We start from the raw sequence: 19,344 nt of genomic DNA, 5'->3' as shown, positions 1-19,344 counted from the left end.
TAAACTCTCTAATATTTTTAATGTCTTCATAGAATTTTGTTTGGTGAATATACTGTAATTTATTTAGGCATTTCCCAATTGATGAACATTTAAGATAGTTCCATCTATTTCACTATTAGACATAATTTGTGAGTATTATAAATATATCTTTGCATACTTCTGGGAATATTTCTGTAGAACAGATTCCCCAAAGTAGAGTTGTGGGACAGAGGATATGTGCATTTAAAATTTTGACAGATACTATGAAAATTGCTTCCCAAAAAGTTTTGTTGATTTATTCTCAGCAGGGGTAGGTGAAAGTGACCATCTCCCCCACCATCATCACCTATATTGGAAACTATTTTATTTTTTTTCCATTCTGATGTTAGGAAAAAAAAAAAAACACTTGTTGCACTATATGGCTACATCCATGAATAAATGAACAAAAGGAGCAGTCAGGGGAACATGGGTTAACTGACTGATTTTGCATGTGCTCCATCCCACCACCCACTGGCCCCAGCATGGTCTTTCTCCCCAGCCGTGAGCTCACTGCCCTCTGGTCTCTGCCACAGCCTGATGGAGTGTGCAGCAGAGCACCCGTCCATTGCCAAGTCAGTGGAGAACTTCGTGAACCTGGTCAAAGGCCTCCTGGAGAAGCTGCTGGATTACCGGGGCGTGATGACGGATGAGAGCAAAGACAACCGCATGAGCTGCACTGTGAACCTGCTGGTGCGTGGGGCTGGCAGGTCCAAGTCAGACCAGAACCCGGTGATGGGGGTGGGCTTGGCTTTGGGTCTCATGATTGTTCTTCATAGGGAAGAAGTGCTTAAGAGCTTTGGAAAGCAGACAAATGTGGAATGGAACATCTGCTGTGCTATCTGCTAGCTCTGTGTCTTGAGGCCATCACTTCACCTTTCTATGCCTCAGTTTCCTTATTTATAACATGGGATTAATACATATTCCCTTTAGCACTCAACACATCACATAGAAAGAAGATGGCACTTTAGACTGGCTGAGAGTGTGAGCTTTGGAGTCTTACAGCCTCTAGGTTTTTATCCTGTGTCCGATAATTAATATGATGGACAAGCTAAGAAAATGCTCTGAAGTCTTAGTTAGCTTATCTATTACATGGAGAAAATAATGGTTCCAATTTCATTAGGTTGTGTTGTCCTGGCCTATGGTTAAATGCTCAGTATGTTAGTTTCCTTCTTCTTATAAAATGGAGTCGCACTAATAAATAGAATTGCTGTCACTATGAATCAGCTTAACCAGAGAAGCTAATCCTAGACCCAAGCTCTTAACCCCTACATTCCATGAGCTCCCATGGGCTGGCTGCCAAACAGCCTCTCTTACATGCTCTGTGATTCGATCAGGAGACAGGTAGGTAAGCAGCCATAACACGTCATACTTACCATGTCATCCCACCTGAAAATGGTTTAAAAGAATGAAGTTGACCAAAAGGCCATGTGGCATCTGTCACATCAACCTCCCTACCATTCCCAAGGCTCCCGACATACAAACCCTGTCCCCATAGCTCTGTTGTGTGGTGTCCTTTACCCTAAGTGGACTTTATTTTAAAAGCCTAGATATTGCCATTGATTTTCCAGAATGCCAAGGAGAGTTTGAAAATCCTAATGACAGCAGAAAGGAATCCATTGCTAATAACTCCACCAGGCCCAATTTACATAAAGATAATGAAGAGGGGCTTTCCGGGAGCTGAGCAGCCTCTCTCTAAGGAGAGACAGAGTTGATTGAGGAAAATGACCTTTAACAGCCAGCTATGACCAGGGAGAATGCTTGAGACAGAGAGTTCTCCAAGCAGTAGACAGCACTAGTTGTTGATGTGCTACTTAAATATGGTGTCAAGGAGGAGGGTGGGGAGGGAGGTGACATCAGGACAGCTGATGCCCAGTATGATTTGCTACCCATTGGCTGTGTGCTCTGGCATATGTCTTTCTGAGCCTCAGGTGCACATGGGTGTGCTGGATTAAACTAGGATATGCATCTGGTATGTCTCATGGACTGGACCAGGACCACCTGGCTCAGAATCTGTAAGGACTTGTTTTAAAAATGCCACAGGATTAGGATCTCTGGTGGTGAAGTCCAGGGCAACTACTAGTCTAAATGACACCTGAGCTGGAATAGGGACCCAGATTCCTGTGTATTGCCAAGTTTAAATGTGTTGGCTGCACAGTCCCATCGTAACTTCTGAGAGTTCTGCACTGTCAGGAACTCTGATCTCTTACTATTACTGAGGTGCTATTGCTCACTTTCCAACTCAGGTTCTTTCCAGCACAAGGCCTGAGTGTTGAAACATCAAGCTGGGCTGCCTTTCAAAGTGGGCTTGGTCAAAGTAGACTACACCAGTCTTGGTAGCCCACCTCTGAATGCAGCAAAAAACTGAACTGCACCTCCTGATATGCAATGGCTGAGGCACATCAAGTCCTCTGATTCTTTGTAGTCTAAGCATCAGAAAAGTGACTTTCAAAGCAAAATCTTCCAATTAGGCTGTTTGATGCATCTTTGGTGCATCTAGGAAAATAAATTTCCTGTTCCTATCTCAGGGTACCCAGATAGTAAACAATACTGTTCCTGTCATCTTCATCACTACACCCTTGACTTCTGTGACATTACAAAGAACAATACTCATCATTGTTTTTCCTCCTCTACCTAGAATTTCTACAAAGATAACAACAGGGAGGAAATGTACATAAGGTAAGATTTGTGTTTTCTAAAATCCAGACCTGCTGTGTAACTTTCCTGCTCAGTATCCATCGACAGCTCCCTGTTGCCTTCAGGATAAAATTTAAACTTCTCTTCTTGACATTCAGGCCCTCTGTGTTCTGATTCCTGTCAATTTCCCCAGATTCAACTGCTTTCATTTTCCCGCAGTCAGCCCCATAAAACCACGTGAAATTTTTTGGCCATCCACGCTGTCCTATTGATCTTATTTTCACAGATCATATTTTCCTTAAGAGTAAATACTTTGTGGCTTGAGCTGTTAAGCTGCATTTGCATTGTTGCAGGGGTGACCTTGGATAAATTGCTGTGAAGCCCTAGTCCAAGCATGTAGTAAGACCATTGGCTAGCCCAGTTTTGAAGGGGAAAAAATATTAAGATGCATGATGTCTGCATCTTTGTAGGCATTTAAACGACATTATTTGAATATATCATGAAGGGTTTTTTTTTGAGGGGGACATTAGCCTAGAGCAAAGAACTCCTTTGCCAATTTTTCTCAGAATCTCATATTTTTTCCGGCAATTTTTTATGATTGTTACTTTTACTTATAATAAAAATATATACTTATTACAAAACAAAAATAAACTCATAAATTAAAGATAAGCAACACAAAAAAATGAAATAAATTTCCATAGTCATCTATATTTCCAGATCTTTTTATATTTACATATACATTGAATTCTATGCATGCATATTTTTTGCAAAAATGGTTTTATATTACTCATAATTTATTCTTTGCTTTTTCTAACTCGACAAGCATTCTATTTCAACAGATGTATATCAACATCATTTTAAATGAAATTATAACAATTTTTTCCAGAATATACCATCATTTATATAGCCAGTTCTAGACTATTGAACATTTAGGTTGTTTCCAACTTTTTTCTACAATAAAGAGCACAACCACAAAATGCCTAGACATATGCCTTTATGCACACCCTTATGAGGCTGGAACCTTTGAGGCAGAGTCAACCAGAAGATTGGGGAGCAAGGTGTTTATGGGGCCTTTGTCACATTCTGTCAAAGGGCAGAGATTTCAAGCCTACACTCACTCTGCTATTACTGCAGATATAGTTAGGTACCTAGTTTAGCATTACTCCAGAAATAGGAGCTATCATTTGGAGAAAAACTAGTTTTATAGGTTGTCCTGCGTTTGGGATATTTGTAACATCGTTAGTCATACGTTAATGTAGCAGTGCAAAGCTTTGGGGTGTACAGAACCTAGGTCCTCGTTTTTTCTGTGATCCTGGGTAAATTACTTAAATTACTCAGTCTTTCTGAGTTGAGGTTTCCCTACCTGGAGAGTGTTTCCTCCCTACCTTCTGTTTTGAGGATGAAATGAAGTACTATAGGTAGTATGCCCGCCACATGGTTTCCTTCCTCCAACCTTGTTTCTCTCCTTCTCATCTTAGAAACACAGATGGCAAATCCCAGACCTCCACAAGCTTTGGAGATTTGAGGCCCGCAGTAATCCAGGAAAACCATATTTGTCTAAACCAGACTGCAAACAGGGTATAGTCTGAAAATCTGTTCTGTTTGGCAGGCAGAATATTTAAAAACATTTTTAATTGGCTGCCAAAATTTAAAAATCTAGATATTTTACATAAAAATCAAGATTTCCTTTTTCTCCTGGAAAAACTAAGATGGTGTGACAACACTGGGCCCTCATCCTATTCTGACGATTGCTAGCTGAACTGGTGGTGGCAGCCGGCCTAGACAGGGCTGGAGCACTGCAGTCACGACACCATCTCTATTCCCTATTCTGTTTCTCCCTGTCCACCTCGCTCAAGCACCTGGCATCTGGAGGTGTTTGAGTTTGGTATCCTTGGTTGAGGGATGTCTTCTTTTTTATTAGGGTATCTTCTTCTGTGTTCTGTAGCAGATCATCAGACCCTTGAGTTAACAAAGAGGAGGAGAGAGTGCCAAAGGAGGAGTTGAAAATGGCAGGGAAGCTCTCCCTGGGCTGCTCTCCCCAAGTTTTTTGGACTCAGCCATCTAGGGGTCTGAGGCATAAAGGATGGGCAGGAGGAGATAAGGCAGAATAAAGCCATGTATGCACACAGAGGTGTTTCTAAATTTCAAACTCTCTACATGGAGTCCATGGTTAACTCTGATTAGCAGAACATTAGGCGGGAGGAGAGTGGAAAAGCTATGTCTGTGAAAGCAGAAATCACTGAGCTTGAAATCTGCTTCTACCTATTTCTGGCTCTGGCTCTTTTAACCTACATCTTAGTTTTCTCATCTTAATAGTGTTGTTGGAAGGATGAATTGATAAAAATACCTGATAATAAAACATCCATTTGTTGAATGAATGAACGAATGAATGAAAAAATGTTTCTGCCTGGGAAGCTCTCCCAACTCATCCCCTTCCCCTTCAGATCAACTGTTATGCCATAGGAACCTTTCTAGAAGCCCCTTTTCTCGCCACCTGGATAAAGCCTGCTGTCTTAGTACCATAGCCCACTCCTTCACAATACACATCATCACTGTGTTCTTGCAGTTATGTATCTGATGATTTGATTCACGTCTGTCTCTTCTCCTAGACTCTAAATCCCAAACCATGAGAACAATGCCTGCTTTTGTCAATGTTTATCTCTAAGGCCTGGTACAGCCTGGATGCCCAGTACAGCTCTGCTGAATGAATAAGTGAATGAACAAAAGGTTGCCAGGGCATCCCGGCACACCAGCTGTCAAATCACCACTAGGTGACCTTTCCTCGCCTCAAAATCTTTGGCAGTCCCTACCCTGACTTCAGAAAGCCTACGTTTGACCCACTGGCCCGTTTTATGTGTCCAGGAACACTGAACATTAGCTTCTCCTTTGGTGAGCTTTGTGCAATAAACCTTTTTCCCAACAGCAACATAAACCTGAGCATTGAGACGCTCATTGAGTGCAGATGCCCGAGAAACACTATGTTCCCTGGTGTGAGACAATGGGTCAGGGTGGAATGTTGGCACCATGGCAGGCATTCCCTGCCTTTCTTCTCACAGGAAAAAATCAGCATATCCCCTCACCACATTACATAGAGTAGGGTTTAAATAAATCCTCCTAATGATATGCAGGTCACCAAAGCAGTGGTTCATTGCCTCTGGATTCTGTTTCCAACGGTGGCAGGAGAGAATGTTTTATAGAGAAATCTAGTTCACAGTGATAATGGATAACAGCTGTTGCTGCTCAGTGCTGGCGAGAGGCTAATCACTTTCAGTGCATACTTGTGTTTCATGGCGGTAATGTGAGCTGTCGCATATTGAGCCTTTTGTAAGACACACATGGTCTCCTTGGCCCTTTATATGCCCAATCACTTTATAGATAGGTTCTGTGAGTGTTGCCATTTTACAGATGAGCAAATAAAGTACAGAGAAGTTAATTCACTGCCCTTAATACCTATTATGGATCAGTTATCAAGCATTTTCCAAAGCATCCCTTCTTTCTCCTTGTTCCCATCCTCAGTACCCCTCAGTTATATTGCCATCTCATGGTTCATAACTGGGATCTCACTCTTCAAAGAAACAGGAAGTTAAAATGTGACTACAGTCAAATACCTAACTCCTCCTACTGACAGCTCAAGGTCTCTATATGAATATCTATTCTCCAGCCTCTACTTCCTTTTATTACTAAAAAATGCACTTACTTATACCCAGAGACTCTGCAGAGAAGGGTAGGAACTGCCCCTTACAGCTGCTGTGGCTCGTTCATACTCTTGTAATGACACAGTGATTAAGGGTAGGAATCATGTCCTGACGCTTCTGTTTATTAGCACAGAAATCTTGATAAATTGTCTCTCTCTCCTTCCTTTATTTCTCTTGTTTGTCATATTGCATTGGCCAGACTATTCTTTATCAAGTTGCATGTTAGCTGGGATGGCACTTAACTTGTCCAGGCCATCATTCTCTTGTCTGAAAATAGTAATTCCTGAGACTCATCTCACAGGTTTGCCATGAAGATTAAGTAATCTAAGAAATTTAAAATACTTAGCATAGTACCTGGCATGCACTAAGTACCCAACACACACTAGGTTCTGTCATTATCACCTACACAAAGGGCTGGTTATCCAGGGAGGAAGATTTCTTGCAACCCATAGAGGTGCCCAGTTGTTCTCTGGGCTCCTGCTTGTTCCTGCTGGGTGTCTCCTTGTCACTGCACCTGGTAGTTGAGCATATTTTCCCTCAAACAGGTACCTGTACAAACTCCGCGATCTTCACCTGGACTGCGAGAATTACACAGAGGCTGCCTACACGCTCCTTCTCCACACCTGGCTTCTCAAGGTACTGTCACTTTGGGTGAGGGGTATTTATGCTGGGATCCTAACAGGGCCTCACAGCAAGTCGAAGAGTGAAAAAAGAAAAAAAGAATAATAATCGAAATAAATTTTGTTTTACCCTGTGTCCAAACTCTTGAACTAGCAGGATGCTTTTTGCACTGCTTCCCCAGTCACATGTGGTTTTGAGTGATCTTTACATTTAGCAACAACACCCCCTCCGAGATATGTTTTGCAGTTTTGTATAATATCTAAACCGCTATTAACAGTAAATCATTGGCATGCCCACTAAGTTGCATTCCTTCTTTCGAGAACTTAGCTGTAACTGGGAAAAAAATCAGAATGATTTCCTTTGGCTTTGGGAGAGCTGGGAGCATGTCTCTTAGGGGTTCAGAGTAAATCCCTACAAACCACATGCACAGAGCCAATAAGGAATAAGATAAGTGCAAATCAACAAAAATCAGGAGACTTCACAAGTGAAAATGGCAGCCCAGTGTCTCTCTGACTGACCATTGGCACCCAGGACCGGGGCGGGGGCTAGCAGAGGGGAGGGTGTTTGCAGGGCTTCGTCTCACTCCTAATCACTGTGGTTTTAATATTTCATATTCTCTCATTTGACTGTTTGGGAACTTGGGACATTAGTGCTGCCTGGAAGGCAACCTCCAAATATCCTATTCATGCCTCAAAAGGGCAGCCTCCCCGGTGGTACCCCAAGTTTCCAGAAATGAGCTGAGTTTGAGACAGAAGGAGAGATGGAAAGGACAGGGTGTGGGGAGGGTGGTTTCTGCCTTTAATCCTGGGAAGACACCTGCTCTTGGCAGTCTCTCAGCCCTGTGTGACTTCCCATGTCTTTTCTTCACAGTGGTCAGATGAACAGTGTGCATCGCAGGTCATGCAGACAGGCCTGCAGCATCCCCAGACACACCGGCAGCTCAAGGAGACACTCTACGAGACCATCATAGGCTACTTTGACAAAGGAAAGGTAATCTGTCCCTGCCCCTTCTCTCTGTGGGGACCCTGGCTACTGGAAGGATGGTTCTCTCCCATACCCTACATCCAGTCCATCTTCAGCTCTGTCAGGTATCCCTCCAAATCCTAACTCTGATCACTTCTCTCCATCTCCTCTTTATCTCCATTACTTCCACCTCCATGTAAGGCACTGACATCACTCACCTGGGCACTGTGATGGATCCTAAATAATTTTCCTGCTTCCTCCACTACCCCCAACAGATCATCCTCCATATAGCAAATAGGATGATCATAAAACATAGGTTGGATTATGTCATTCCTCTGCTTGTAATTTCTCAACTGCTCCCCCAACCTACTTAAAACAAATTGCACAATCCTTTCCATGGCCCACAAGACCCCACATGAGCTGTGCCCTCTTATCATTCCATGCCTGCTGGGGTCTCTCTTGTTCACATGCTCTATGCCAAGCTCTTTTCAAACTCAGGGGCTTTGCACTTGCTTTTCCCGGCTGGAAGCATTCCTCCATCATAGCTGCTCACTGGAAGGCTGGGCTTCATTTGGATGTCACATGCTACGGAAGCCTTCCCTGACCACCACTAGACAAACGAGCAATACCCCTGCCCCAAGTTACCCTTATGGCTTCTTCAGAGCACTTGTTCCCATGAGACATCATCTTGTTCATTTTCTTTTTACTTGTTTATTCTCTGGCTCCCTAATTTAAAATGCCATGAGAGCAGACACTTGTCTTGTTCACTGCTAAATGCCCAGTGACTAGGATAGAACACAGAACGTAGGACATAGTTCCCAGTGAATATGTAGGCCTGTGTCCTAAGCTCTGTTCCAGTCACTGGGCACTCATAAATGAATAAACTGAATGGATGAATAACATGCAGTGTCATCCTTGATCTTTAAACAGCAAGGATGCTTGGTTGGGTTTGGTCAGGAGTTTGGCCAGACCAGCTGCTGCCCAGCTCCAGCTTCTAGTGGACCTTCAGGAGGTACCAGCCCCCAAACTGCCATGCACCCTATAGAAAACATTGCTCAGTGGTCACATGCGCAAGCTCTGGGGCCAGATGGCCCAGCTGCAATCCTTGCTCCTCTACCACCCACCCTTACCTTGACCTAAGAGACTCCAATTCCCCATCCATAACAGCGAGATACTAATAGTACTTTCTTTCTAGTGTACTATGAAAATTGAGTGAGAAAATGCATGTAGAGCACCTGGCCTAGGACCTAGTGCCTAGTAATAGCTGGTGAAACATCAGTAATCACCACCATTACCCTACTCCCCCCTTCCTCTCTCAAGCCTTTCTTGAGTCCTCTGGCTTACCCGCAGCCCTCTCTCTCCTCTTCATTCCAAGACCTCTTACAGTTCATCAGGACATAAGTTAGCACCTAATTTGGCTCTGTCCTGTCACTGCAGTTTATTGCAACTGTCTTAGTCAGATCCCTCCACCTTCTCTGGAAAGATAAAATGAGATAATGTCTGTGGAAGGGCTTATAAATTCCCAAGGCTCAAGCAGTTGGAGAGCACTGTTTTCATAATTTACAATTATAAGCATCTTGAGGGCAGAGATGCTGCCATCCCTTGAACCTCCTGCCCTGCTGGGTGTCAGGTCAGAGCTTACTATTTGTTATCAGCTGATTAGGTAGGTTGCAGTGTAAGAGCCCAAAAGTACATGTTGAGCTTTGTCCTCAGCAAGATATGCAGTTCAGCCCACTCTGTGATGAGCAGAGAGGAAAAAGGCATGATCCCCAACCTCCCAAGAACTTACTGTCTAGTGGGCAAAACAGACATGTCAATAGTAATATTTTTGCATTGACCTTTGGCATTATGCAATAATGGGGAAAAGGGCAAGGGGACAGGGTGGTGCCAGAGTACTTTGGGAGCAGAGAGGAGGGAGCAGATGGATACAGCTTACCCTGAAAGCCATTGCAATGGAAGCTTCTAGAAGGAAGCCCAAACTCCTCAGCACACCCTCAGCTTTCCTTCCCCACACCTCCTCAGGGAGACTCATTGCTCCAGGCACACACGCTAGCTTTCTGTTTATCTTGCGATCACTTGATGGACTCCTCTAAATTCCTCAAAACCAAACGATTTCACCTATTGATATATATGCTTTGTCCACTTATATTCCATCAGAGTAGAGTCTGTGTCTTGTCCATCTTTGTATCTGTTTCATTACTGTACACCACACCATGCCCAGAACCCACCATGTGCCTAATAATGAATGTGTAAGACTCAGAGGAATCAGTGACTGTCAGAGATGCCAGTGGCCACATAGGCGGAACTGGGAGGAAATCCCAGGTACCTGACTTCCTGCCGTACCTCTTCCCTGATCTCTTAGTGATCTCATAATTCATGGGGAGAGCACTTCTTTTCCCTGTTCATATTACAGTGAGAAGTAGACAAAGACCTATACTTGAGCCCAACACTCCCCTGGCCCAGCCCAGGGGGATTACCCCAACCTTCTGGCGCAGGATGAAGAGAAAACCCCAGCCTGGCCTGTACACTTGGTTCCTCCTCCTAGCACATAAAGCATTTTTATGCTGCTTGCTAAGCTGTCCGTGGGTTTACAGCCGTGGCTTCTCCGCTCGGCACTTGGTTTTATTTATTTTTATGCTTGGATGCAGAGAGAGCACTTTTGCTACACAGCTCGCACTGACTGCATTTTGGCAACCTCCCCTCTCTCCTCCTCCTACCTCCCCCAGCATCTCCATTTAGGTGCATTTTCCATTTTAAACTGAAGGTGAAATGTAATGGGTATCCCTTGAGATTGCCAGCCTCCAGTCCGCCCTGCACCCCCCTGACTCTGCAAAGGTTCCTGACCTCCTTCGGTCTCAAAGAGTGAGGTGATCTATTGACTGTTGTCTAAAACAGAGCAGAGAAGTGTCCGCTATATCTAGGGTTTGCTTGTTTACAATCTTTTCTCTTAAGATGGAGAAGACCTACTATTAAAAAAAAAAAAAAAAGTCTTGTCCTCTGAATATTCTAGCACCACCCCATTTCCACCTCTATGCTACCTGACTCCTTACTCCCATACATCAAATAAGCCCATTTAAAAAAGACGGGATTGGCAGAGTAGAAGAACCCCAGGACTGAATATCAGGAAAACTGGGGCCTGGCCCCAACTTTGCCCCAAGAAACTCTGACCTTGGGCCGCCTTGTTCACTTCTCTGTGAACCATTTCTCCTTGGAAAAGGGGGCAACACCGCCCTGAGGAGGCTGAGAAAATCAAAGGTTTCATTCATTAAACATGAATGTGGGAGGCAGGGACTGCAGAGTAAGGCCTTGGAGACACACAAGGGGGCTTGTGTCCTGATTCTGCTTCCTGTGAGGCATCTGACCTGGGGCGGGCTACTGAGCCTCTCTGAGCCTGTGTCTCTCACCTGGACAGTGAAGATGCTGTCAGTTACCTCTCAGAGTGGTTGTCAAGAATCAGAGAGCACATAAATTAACGGTTTAGCCTCATCTGTGCCTACTCAATTATTTATCAAGAAACTCGTGTGAGAGGCCAGAGGAAGGTTGTCCTCTCTGGGAAGCCCCCTGGCCCCCCTCTGTATGGGGGATGGGTCCCGGTCAGAACGAGGTTTCCACTGAGTCCCAGGAAGTACAGCTAAGTCTGGGTCCCTTCCTCAGCAAAGGCCCTGCAAACCTGGAGGTGCTGCCTAACCTCTGTCCCTCTGACCTTCCTGTAGATGTGGGAAGAGGCCATCAGTCTGTGCAAGGAGCTGGCGGAACAGTATGAGATGGAGATCTTTGACTATGAGCTGCTCAGCCAGAACCTGGTAAGGCATCCCCTGGGGAAGGCTGAAGGGCCTGCAGGGTGGGTGCTTAGGGCCTCAGCTGACCCCAGATCCTGGGGAGAGGGGGATGAGGGCCAGGTAGTATTAGGGAAATAGAAAATGAATGGAAGTAGGACCTGAACGAGGCTGTACTCAGCATCTCCCTTCCCGTTGGGAATATTCCCAAAGAGAGATGTTTTGGGGAAATGCTTTGGGGACAGCTTCTCGGAGGGAGCATTCAGTAGCTGCATGAGGCTGTGACTGCCACTGCTGCTGCAGCCCCAATAAACGCTACATTTGCAGTAAAAGTTCCACAAATCACTAAACCAATTAAATAAAAACACAAATTTGTGCTTTCTGATTAACAGATAAATCACATTAAAATGCTCCCCATCTGGCTACTCCCATTAGCATCTCGATGCTCAGGATTTGGTGGGGGAACTGTGGAGAGTGAGGGAAGCCAGCCCCAGCCCATCCTGCCTGTACTGCAGAAGCCTAGGTTTGGCGGGCAGTTGGACTCTGCAGGGAAATGCAGAACTTTTTGGCTGCTTCCCTCCTGCCCACACTTCCCACATATTTTCTGGCTGCCTGAGCAGCAGGACCCCAGGGACCCCTCTTAGCCCATTTAGAGAGGCCAGGCCAGTGACTTACAGAGCCGGAATGTTAAGAGAGGATCGATAGCTTTTGCTGGGGGGAAGGTATGGTGATCTTGTTACAAACAACCGAGCTGTTAACTGTTTTCACTGTTTGTAAGATATTACACAAACAAACACACATGTGTTTGCACCAAGTGACACCTGATATCTGTCCCCCATGTACTTCTACATAGGTGTTTGCCAACCCTATGCCCAAGGCAGACAGACAGACAGACAGACACACGCACACACACTCACACACACACACACCCAGGATACATTCAGGCACACACTAATGTATGTGCACACACCTGCACAGAGTCCACATCACACAGGCACTTGTCTAGATCAACATACATCTTCCAGGTTGTATCAAATTGAAGATGCAAATCGATCATGACATGCACCATTCTTTTTATTGTGCCATGTCATGATTCCTTTAGGACCAGCTGCAGTTATAAGATACATTAGGTGTAAAGTAAGATTCGGACTATTTCCACAGATGTTAAAATATGAAAAACACATACCTCTTAGAATAGATGAAATGTCTTAGGTATACATACACAGAAAAACATTTATATCTGGGGGCTTTTATTTGTTCCTATAGCCTCAGAAATCCATGCCCAAGTGTGCATGGAGGTGGGAGCAGAGATGCAACAATGGGAACCCTGGATGCAGCTGACTGTGTTCAGCTCCATGCTTACTGGCTGCTTTAGGAGATACCATTTCTTTATCTGCAAAATGGAGATACTCATGGGATTGTTACAAGGATGATTCAAGTAACCACACTAGTGCAGGTAGAGTGATTAACACAGTCCCTGGTATACTGTAAATATAGCTATTACTATTGTGATTTTAGACATAGCACAGATATGCAAATATGTGCAAACAGCTCATTGGTTCTGGTGTAATGATAATGTCTTCACTATGGCCTCTTTGAGTTGAATGTGCCTTTGATACACATCTATATTGCAGCAAGCCTTGTTTTCTTCTTTTAGATCCAGCAGGCAAAATTCTATGAGAGCATCATGAAAATCCTCAGGCCTAAACCAGACTACTTTGCTGTTGGGTACTATGGCCAGGGATTTCCCTCTTTCCTGCGGGTGAGTTTGGGGATGACTTGGACAACAGGTGAGGGCCCCAGGGCCTTGGCATCTCAGTGATCCCTCTGTGCTTTGAGGATTTGCTTGTGCTCAGAGCAGTGCTCTTCTCTGTTTGAGCGCTGCCCCCACCCCCAGGAGACTCCCCAGTCAATCCCTAACACATAATCACCAGCATTTCTCATCTGCTATGTTTCTGTAACTACACAGCAACTATAGCTGTCTCGTGAGGTAGTGAGTTCCCCATCGCAGGAATGAGCTGTTCAAAGAGAGGCTGGAAGATGTTTTCTGACAAGAGGTTTGCTGCCAGGAGTTAATCTAGAGCAGTTGTTCTCTGACCTTTTGATTTCAGAACATTCTTTCTCCCTTAAAAATTATTAAGGACCTTGGCCAGGTGTGGTGGCTCAAGCCTGTAATCCCAGCACTTTGGGAGGCCAAGGCAGGCAGATCATGAGGTCAGGAGTTTGAGACCAGCCTGACCAACATTGTGAAACCCCATCTTTATTAAAAATAGAAAAATAGCTGGGCGTGGTGGCACATGGCTGTAATTCCAGCTGCTCAGGAGGCAGAGGTTGCGGTGAGCTGAGATTGTGCTACTGAACTCCAGCCAGGGTGACAGAGCAAGATTCCTCCAAAAAAAAAAAAAATATATTGAGGACCCCAAAGAACAGGTGTGTATATAGACAATCTCTATCTACATCTACCATGTGAGAAATTAAAACTAAGAAAATGTTTTTAAAAGTGTTCATTTATTTGAAAATAACAGTAATGGGCCAGGGATAATAGTGGTTGATGCCTGTAATCCCAGTATTTTGGGAGGCTGAGGTGGAGACTTGAGCTCAGGAGTTTGAGACCAGCCTGGGCAACATAGTGAAGCCCTATCTCTACAAAACAATACAAAAATTAGCTGGGCGTGGTAATCTGCACCTGTAATCCCAGTTATTTGGGGGCCTGAGACAGGAGGATCACTTGAACCCAGGAGATTGAGGCTACAGTGAGTCATGATGGAGCCACTGCATACCATCCAGCCTGGGTGGCAAAGAGAGACCCTGTCTCAAAAAATAAATAACATTTTAAAAATAAAAATAGCCATAGTAAATCCATTGCATGTTAACATAAATTGCAATTTTAGGAAAAATAGCTCTATTTTCCAATAAAAAAAATCGGTGAAAATCATGCAATTGCTTCATATTTCTGCAAATCTCTTTATTGTCTGACTTAAGACATATAGATTCTCACTTCTGCTTCTGCAATCTGTTGTGATCACACATCATGTAGCCTCGGAAGGCTCCATCATACACTCATGGGAGAATGAGAATAAAAAGGATAAATAACAGCTTTCATGTTATTGTGAAAACAGTGTGATCTTGTGGTTCCTGAGAGGGTCTTGGGAACCCCAGGCATCCCTGGAGCACAGTTTCTGAACTGCTGCTGTAGTGGCTTATTTACCCATCTTGTGGCAAATCAGATTTGGTCACCAGTAGGCTTCCTTCAGTCTGTGAGTCTGTGGTTCAATTCCAGGGTGAGGGAAATAGAAAAGAAATGACAAATCTGGTCTCCAACCTCACTTTATTTAGTCTAGGCAAGGAGATAAGTCACTCACAGTTACTAATCAACACTCAACATGGAAGTGAGAGTGGGCCCACAGGAGTGATTGCCACCAGCAGCAGAGAGGGGTGCGGGTTTCATGGATGAAGTAGAGATGGCTTCCCAAACATGGCTGTATGTCAGAGTCCCCTGGGGAACTTGTTGAAAGTGCAGACTCCTGGGTCCTACTCCCATAGATTCCATTGTAGCAGGTCTGGAGTGGGCCCTGGGAATCTGAATATGTAAAAGTCTCCTAGGCGTCTTGGATGATCAGCAGGTTTGGAAGCACTGATATGTAGAGATAAATGACAGATGTGTGTTTGAACAGAAGAACTTCGGGGCTGTTTGAGGCAGTATGGATGGCATAGATGTCTAGAACAGGGTTTCTCAACCTCAGCACGATTGATATTTTGGGCCTGATGATTCTTCATTGTGGGGCTGCGCTGTTCATCATAGGATGTCAGCAGCATCCCTAGCCTCTACCCTGCAGGTTCTAGTAGCATCCCCCACCCCCAGTTGTGACAACCAAAAAATGTTTCCAGACACTGCCGATGTCCCCTTGCAGGACAAAATCACCCTTAGTTGAGAACCACTGGTCTATAAGAGGCTAACATGGTCAGGAAGGGTAATGAGTATGTTTTCACAGGCTCAGAGCCAGAAGCCAGGTGATGATGAATATGAATGCTGAGCCCTTCCAGCCCATGGGTCCAGCCCACGTGGCCCACTACAGGCAAGGAGGAAATGTTGTAGGCATGTATGTAAGAGAGAGGCTGTGATATAGTGAAACCTGAGTGAGTAATTATTCTGGAAGCTATCTGTAGGGTGGTAAAAAGAAGAAAGTTCTCAGCATCCATGATCTTCCCTTCCTCTAGACCCAGACTCTTTAAAGCAGTGATGGCCTCTGCTAGGTCAGTGATTTGAGCCCTTCCTTCCTTTGTGGGGAAACCAAGAGGAGGGTGATGCACTGGAGGTGCCCACAGCCCATGCTCGGCTTTGGGTTCAGCTTTGCTTGGCCTCTTCCTTCACACCTGGGTCCCAGAATCTCTAATGAGTATCCTTTCTCTGCAGAACAAAGTGTTCATCTACCGAGGGAAGGAGTATGAGCGAAGAGAAGATTTCCAGATGCAGCTGATGACCCAGTTCCCCAACGCGGAGAAGATGAACACCACCTCTGCCCCTGGAGATGATGTGAAGAACGCTCCAGGCCAGTGTATCCTTGGAGAATGCCCTAGCCAAGGGGCCACACATGAGCAGCCCTGCCAGGGCTGCAGCCCACAAAGACCCACCTTAGAGCTCAGAGCTGCTGCCAGAATCATTGCAGTGGTGTCATATTGCAGGGACATGCAACACATTCTTTGGATCCATGTTCTTTGGATCCTTTTCTGGACTCTTCATGACCCTGGTATCTCAAGCTCTGTTTGCTTTGGAAGATTCGTCTCAATTTGCCATTGTCTTTGGTGCTTTTTTAAAGTGCATGAATATGACTAAAATGTCAGCCCTGTGAGGAAAGACGCTGCTCTGCCTTACTCTCTGTAGTAAGTCCCTGTCTCCCGTGGTGCCTGGTACAGAGTGACTCCCAGTAAATAATTGAGATGAGATCCAAAAAACCTATCTCTTTACATTGTAAATGTTGCATGCGTTGATTAAGTCACTCACCCATTCATTCTTGTATTGCATACTCTTAAGCCCTGACTCTATGCTAAGCAAGGTACAAGGGACTGGAGATTTTTGTTTGCAAAGTGGTCCTACGTTCAGGGAGCTTATAGTTTAGCTAGTAAAAGAGACATTAAGCGACTAATTGCTCTATTACATATTTATTTACAAAAATATAATCTGTGCCTAGAGGAAACCATGCTGAGTACTGTGGCTGGGAAAGGAAAGAAGGTTTCCTTGAGGAAGGTGATGTTTGAGGTGACAAATAACGAAAGCTTAGCAGCAGGTGGGGAGAATATCCCAGATGGAAGGAAGGATGCTTGTGTGCAGAGGCCTTCGACAGGAAAGAGCAGAGCAGGCTCCATGAACAGAAATGATGCCACACTGCCATTACAATAACATCAAAACTGCTAAGCAAGGCCTGCAAGGCCATCCATGATATGACCTCTGCCTGCCTGTCCAACATCATCGCCCCCATCCCTTCCTCACGTCCCTCTGACTGTGGTGGTCTTGTTTCTGTTCTTGCACTATGCCCAGCTTGTTTTCACCTCTGAGCATCCATAGTCTAGCTATTCCCTCTGCTTGGGATGCCCTTCCTTAGCTCCTTACATGACTAGCTCTCTCTTACCCATCAGATCCTAGCGTGGCGTCACCTTCTGGAAGAGGCCTGCCTGGACCTTTCTATTGGCTAGTGTAGCCTTTTCTGAGCTCTTCATGACCCTGGTATCCAAAGAAAAAAAGCTCTGTTTTCTTTGGAAAACCTGTCTCAACTTGCCATTATCCCTGCTGCTTTTTAAATGTACGTGGACGTGAGCTGGAATGTCAGCTCCATGAGGGAAGACGCTTGCTCCAGCTACCTCTCTGCAGTTAAGTCCCTATCTCCCTGATGCCTGGTACAAAGTGACTCCTGGTAAATATTTGTTGATTAATAGAAATAAAAAGACAACAACACAGAAAGAGGAAAGAAGAAAAGAGATAAACAGAGAGGGAGGAAGGAGGCAGAGAATAAGCCAGCTCATTTGGAGTATGCAGTACACAGAAGTCACATCGGATGATGCTGCAGTGTAGTGTAAGTGGGCACCAATGCAGCCAAGCATGGTGTTCAGTGGGCCAACAGCCGATGCTGGGCAATGGACAGGATTCATATGGCAGGGAGCAAAAAAACGCAGGGATAGGGACAACTGTTGAGCCCGGAAGCACATTAACTCAGCCTAGTTCCTGTCGTGGCACCCTTTAGCGCAAATTAAGTTACAGCCTTTAAAATGGGGTTGACAGGTTGCATGAGTGGTCTGCTATTCTTGAATCTAAATATTCTTCTCTCCGGTGGTAAATAGTCATCTGTAACCTTTTTGTTATGCTTGCCTGCCCTTGGTGCCTGCTCTACCATGGTTATTTGCAGGAGGAAATACAACTGGCGGTGGGCTGGGCTGGTTACAAATATGAATTTGGTTATAGGTGAGACACAGGATTAGTTCTAAGGTCTTTCTAAGTGGACATCCTGGGATTGAACAGCTCTGTGGCCATTTAACATGAGGCTGGGAAGACAGTACATGCTCCTGGGACATAATATCTCCCTAGTTTACTGCCAGGAGGCAGGTGCAAAAGAAAAGAGGGAGGGCTAATATTTGCTAAACATCCTTTTCATGGAACTGAGGACTTTATATCCATTATTTCTTTGAACCTCTTAAAATCCTATAAGGGAAGTGTTCATTTTACCTATTTCATGGAGAAGAAATATGTGGGGCAGAGATATAAAGTGGTTTGCCTAAGGTTACAAAGCTAGTTAGTGGGTACTTCATCCCCATGATCTGTCTGTCTCAAAACCTCTGTTCAAGTACACCATGCTTTTAAAAAGATTGATGAGCAGCATTCTCTTTATGAACTGTTTACGATGTACTAGGCAATTTACATGCATTGTTGTTTCACCCTCCAATACTTCTACAAGTTAGGTATTATTGCTTTCTGCATTTTGCTAATAGGAAAATTGGGGCTCACAGAATTTAAGCAGCTTGCACAAGGTCACAACTAGGAAGTGATGGAGCTGGGATTTGAACTCGGGCCTGCTTTTTGACAAAATATTGAGTTCTTAATGTTCTCTTCTCTTGCCTTCACTGGTTAAAAAGCTGATAAGCAGTCTGAGAGGGTGACAGATCTCATGTTTCCTCACTTAGGTATTCAAGTAGGGAATGACTATTAAAAGCCAAAGTATCTTTACAGGAAGTGAGCAGTTGCCCGGAACTCTGGGGCCCCAGTTCCATGCATACATTCAGCATGGGGCATAACAACCTCACCAGGCATCCTCCCAGCACAACTTCAGGGGATTCACGTCACGGGCTTCCCCAGGACGGGTTTGGATTCTCCTCTTGGACCAAGTCCAGTGGCTAAGATCAGTGAACATGACCTAGAACCTTCTCTAAAACAGGGGTCTGCAAACTTTTCTGAAAGGGATCAGATAGGCAATATTTCAGTCTTTGTGACCTATGTAGTCTCTATCACAACTACTCAACTCTGCTGTTGTAGTAGGAGAGCAGCCACTGATAACCCAAAAATGCATGGGCATTGCTGTGTTCCAGTAAAACTTTATAGACACTAAAATTTGAACTTTCTATCATTTTCACATCTCACAAAATATTCTTTT

General features: G+C 44.6%; 1 protein-coding gene across 3 annotated transcripts in view; it reads left to right on the top strand.

The window, feature by feature from the left end:
• Nucleotides 1-19,344, top strand: part of DOCK2 (dedicator of cytokinesis 2) — a 445,079-nt gene that overhangs the window by 396,638 nt on the left and 29,097 nt on the right. For all 3 annotated transcript variants that reach the window (XM_017547721.2, XM_037745432.1, XM_017547720.2), the window contains 7 exons: nt 552-708; nt 2,654-2,694; nt 6,893-6,983; nt 7,839-7,958; nt 11,645-11,734; nt 13,365-13,469; nt 16,122-16,263. In XM_017547721.2, the coding sequence (XP_017403210.1) occupies nt 552-708; nt 2,654-2,694; nt 6,893-6,983; nt 7,839-7,958; nt 11,645-11,734; nt 13,365-13,469; nt 16,122-16,263 (746 nt within the window). The remainder of the gene's footprint in view (nt 1-551; nt 709-2,653; nt 2,695-6,892; nt 6,984-7,838; nt 7,959-11,644; nt 11,735-13,364; nt 13,470-16,121; nt 16,264-19,344) is intronic.

The sequence above is a fragment of the Cebus imitator genome, unplaced genomic scaffold (genome assembly GCF_001604975.1).
Source record: "Cebus imitator isolate Cc_AM_T3 unplaced genomic scaffold, Cebus_imitator-1.0 Scaffold200, whole genome shotgun sequence".
Classification (NCBI taxonomy): domain Eukaryota; kingdom Metazoa; phylum Chordata; class Mammalia; order Primates; family Cebidae; genus Cebus; species Cebus imitator.
The sequence above is the reverse complement of the archived record's forward strand: the minus strand, read 5'-3'. Positions and strand labels throughout refer to the sequence as shown.